This window comes from Pantherophis guttatus, chromosome 15, assembly GCF_059756535.1.
Source record: "Pantherophis guttatus breed Tessera chromosome 15, ASM5975653v1, whole genome shotgun sequence".
Taxonomy (NCBI): domain Eukaryota; kingdom Metazoa; phylum Chordata; class Lepidosauria; order Squamata; family Colubridae; genus Pantherophis; species Pantherophis guttatus.
This window is the reverse complement of record NC_142077.1, coordinates 324,055-328,086: the sequence shown is the minus strand read 5'-3', so window position 1 is coordinate 328,086 and position 4,032 is coordinate 324,055. Positions and strand designations below refer to the sequence as shown.

The window sequence follows — 4,032 nt, the reverse complement described above, 5'->3', positions numbered from 1 at the left end:
TGTGCCTCCCGCCTGATCAATCTTTAACCCTTTTCACGTAACTAAAAACTCTGGTTGCAGTTTCTGAGCAAGCAGGTTGCCGCATGCGTAAGAACGGAGGTGGCAACCGAGATGCTTTTTTGGGGAACTCAGGTGTTGATCTGAAATCTGCTTCTTGTCTCTTCTGGAGACCGTTAGGGGGCGGTCTTCTTCTTCTGGTCTCCTTTGCTGTCTCGGCGCACCACTTTCCATTGGTGCAGGCACCTTGGCAAAGCCAAGCAACCAGGAAGCTGGCCAGCCCGCTTAATTTCTCCGCCTGCCTCACCCCGCAGCATGGCATCTGTTGCCAAGTAAACAGAATTTCCTTGGTGCACCTGCACACTGACAGTGGCGGCCCCAGGGCCTCCAGCACAAAAGAATCGGGGCTGCATCCAGCTTAGAGACTTAGAAATAACTTTATTGTCACTTTGAATGTACACTAACCGAAATTTCGTTGCATACAGCTGATCAGCAAGGATCCATACCCAAGAATCGGGAATGTCTAGTTTAATAAAAAGAAGGACCGGGGGTGACTTGATAGTCTTCCAATATTTGAGGGGCTGCCCCAAAGAAGAGGGGGGGTCCACCTCTTCTCCAAAGCCCCTGAAGGCAGGACAGGAAGCAACGGAGGGAAACTCATCAAGGAGAGAAGCAACCTGGAAGTAAGGAGAAACTGCCTAACAGAACAATTAACCAGTGGAACAACTTGCCACCAGAAGTTGTAGGTGATCCAACACTGGAGGTCTTCAGGAGGAGACTGGGCAGCCATTTGTTGGGAATGGTGGAGGGTCTCCTGCTCCACCAGAAGACCTCCAAGGCCTGATTTCTCTTGGATCACATCAATCTCTCATCACCCCCCACGGTCACGGGATCAAAATTAGGACGCTTGGCAAATGACTCCTACTTACGACGGTCGCAATGTCCCAGGGTCACATGATCCCCCCCCCTTTTGCGGCCTTCTGACAAGCAGAAGTCAAGGGGGGAAGCCGGATTCGCTTAACGACTGTGTTGCTCACTGAACAAACCGCATGGATTCGCTTGACCCTCATGCCAAGAAGGGGTGAAACGGGGGAGGGGGGGCAAAACTCACCCAACAGCTGTCTTGCTTAGCAGGGGAAATTGGGGGGGGGAGACCCCTCAGTGGTGGTCATAAATCGAGGAACCCCTGCGCTCGATCCTAGCGATCCCGGGGTCGGCGGGCAGGAACGGCTGCTGCAAACCTTCACAACATGGAAAGAGAAGAAGGCGCTTGGTGGAAACCAGGCAGGAGGCTCCGCTCCCTCTGGGCGTCTGGGGGTCTATTCTCCCCAGTCAATGAGTCAGTCTGTTTGTCTGCCTGCGTGTGCGTGTGTGGGGTTGTGTGTTGTGTGTGCGTGCTTGTGCGCGCCTGGCACTTGCAGCCGAGGCTGGTTCCCACTTTCCTTCCTTCCTTCCTTCTTTCTGGACTGGGCTGCGGGGAAGGAGCGAAGGGGGAGAGCGGCAGAAGGAGAGGCCCGCGCGTGGGAAGAGAGAGCCCCGTGGGAGCGGAGGGCGAGGGAGGCTCCCGGGGGGGCTGCCAAACCTTCCCTCCCCAAATCGCCCGCGGGGCGCCGCTGAGCGAGGAGCGCTCCTGCGCGGCTGCTTGGCTCGCTCCTTCTGCCGCCGCTCCGCTCCGCTCGGCCAAGGCAGCCGCGATGTCGGAGGTGCAGCTGAGCCCCCGCGGGGAGGCGGGCGAGGGGGCGCCGCTGGGCTTCGCCTGCCGCCTGCAGGACACCAGCAGCTTCGGGCCGGGGGGCGCTGGCAAGCGCGCCCCCAAACTGGCCCAGATCGGACGCAGCAAGTGCGGTAAGAGCAAGTGCGGAGGGAGGGAGGAGACACCCCCCCCAACAGCCCCTCTGCAACTTTGCCAGCAGGGCGGGGGGCTTGAGACTGCCCCCCCCTCCTCCTGAACCCCAGATGGGGGTCTTGGGGTGAACTTTCCCCCTGGTGGGCTGCTCACCCGCCCAACCCAGCCTGGGTGGGGCGTGCAGAGGGCGCAAAGCCCATCATCCCCTCCTCCTCCTCCTCCTCCTCCTGGCTGGTGATGAAGGCGGTTGGGGTCTGCGCGCAGGTCGAGTTTCGCTCTTCAAGTGGGACGCCGGACTCTGCTGGATTGGGGGGGGGGGTGTTGAGTCGTGGGTGGGGGGCAGCACGCTTTATTCTCCCCCCTCCCTTGAAAAAGGAGGCAAAAGGCAGCCCTTTGGAAGGATGGGTGGGGAGGAAGGTTGTGAAAAAGGGGTGCTGCCCCGGGGGTTTGCATGCATCACTAGCCCCCCACCCTCAAAAGGTGGGCGCTCACCCTTAGGAGCAGTTGGGCCCCTAAGCCCTCTGGAGGAAAGGATCCAGGGAAGCCACCAGCCCAGCATCAGGGGAAGGGGGTCAGCCCTTCTGCTCAGCTGGGTGGGGTCTGCTCCCCCATATTTGGCTGAGTCAGCAGAATCGGTCCAGTGGGGAACTCCCCAGGGTGGGGGGTATCTCAGCTGGTCTCCGACCATTAAGGAGGGCCTCGTGTGGACAGTCTCCAAGGGAGAGGCAGATGGATGGAAGTCAAGATGGAGCAGAGTGGTTCCACCCCTCCTAAGACGGGACAAGAGCGATCACAGACTTTGGAGGCCGGAAGGGAGGGAAACAACAACACAAGGGTGTTTGGGCTGCTATTATATATCTCGTTGTATCCTCCATTTGTGGCTGTCTGGTGACTCCGGAGAGAAACCAATTGGGAGGTTTCTGGGTCAACCCAACGTTGACCGGAAGGACCAAGGCTGGCTTAAAAACAGTAGCAGCCTTTGAGACAAAATTTTGTGTTCACAAACAACAACAAAAGTGTGTGTGCACTCCCAAATGTGTGTCTCTAGTCTTTTTTCTATCCATTTACACAGATCCTGTCTTTAATTAAGGGCTGCACAAACATCCTTTTTGTGGTGGTTTCAGAAAACTCTTCTGGTGCCACTGAGTCGGTCTTGTGATCTTGCTTGTTGTGTCTGTGTCTTCATTTTTGTTGACCTTGAAAATGCCTGTTCAAGAATCTGAAGGGAATGTTATCAAATTCTCGACCATGCTATAATCTGCTTCTCAAAATAGCAATCAAACTCACCTGGTTTTGTACCCAAGCGATGTTTCCTGAGCAACAGGATTGTGTTGTGTACCAGGTGTATCTGTGTGTGTGTGTGTGTGTAAACCTTGTGCAATGCATGCACGTTCGTGAAGAACCTTGCCACCTTCTGTGCTACAGAGACAAAGAGTGTTTAACCCCCTTAAACTGGATCCCCACAACTCAGATTCTCCGGTGGGTGGGTGGGTATTTGTGTCTCCAGGTGAGATAGGACCCAGCCCCATCTTCACAAATTGTGTGAACCAATCTGTCTGTTTTCTTACTTGGCCTGATCAACAAATTCCAGATGTAGATACAGGTACCCTCAAATTACGACCATAGTTAAGCACGGCGATTGCAAAGCGAACAACAAAGAAATAAAATAAATAAATTAAAAGACAACAATGGAGGTGTTTACTCATCTTTCTTTCTCCTTTCCTTTTTTTCTCCTGCTTCCAGTTGTTATTGAGGATGATCGAATTGATGACGTACTGAAAAACATTTCAGAAAAGCCACCTCCGGGTGTCTAAATATATATATATTCATGTCTCGCCCAGAGACAGTGTTAAAAAAATGAGGGGCGCAAAAATAATTCACCTTTCAGCACAAGAACAGGCAAAATTGTTCATTTAAAAAAAAAATGAAGAAAGGAAGAACTTTTTTGGGCGAAAGAGGCAGAAAGCGATGCTGTTTTTTGGAGTTCTTCAGCGCCACGTTGGGATCCAACTGAAGACGCCTTTTAAGGAGCCTCCGAGAGGCTGAATTGAAGCCTTTTATTCCTGCCTCCCCCCCTCCAGAAAGTACCGTTTTCAAGTTGGACTTTTAGAAAGTCTTCTGAAGAGAGAAATAATTGGGGTGGTAGGCAGGGAGGGTCTCGGAGGTATTGTTTACATGATGACACCTTG

The 4,032-nt window shown here is 53.7% G+C and overlaps 1 protein-coding gene across 1 annotated transcript; it reads left to right on the top strand.

The window, feature by feature from the left end:
• The first annotated feature begins 1,411 nt into the window (after window positions 1-1,411).
• CAMK2N1 (calcium/calmodulin dependent protein kinase II inhibitor 1) lies at window positions 1,412-3,783 on the top strand. Its single transcript, XM_060694331.2, has 2 exons — window positions 1,412-1,842; window positions 3,587-3,783. Exons 1-2 carry the CDS (start codon window positions 1,692-1,694, stop codon window positions 3,655-3,657), a joined length of 222 nt encoding a protein of 73 aa, XP_060550314.1. The 5' UTR covers window positions 1,412-1,691; the 3' UTR covers window positions 3,658-3,783.
• Window positions 3,784-4,032: the final 249 nt, after the last annotated feature.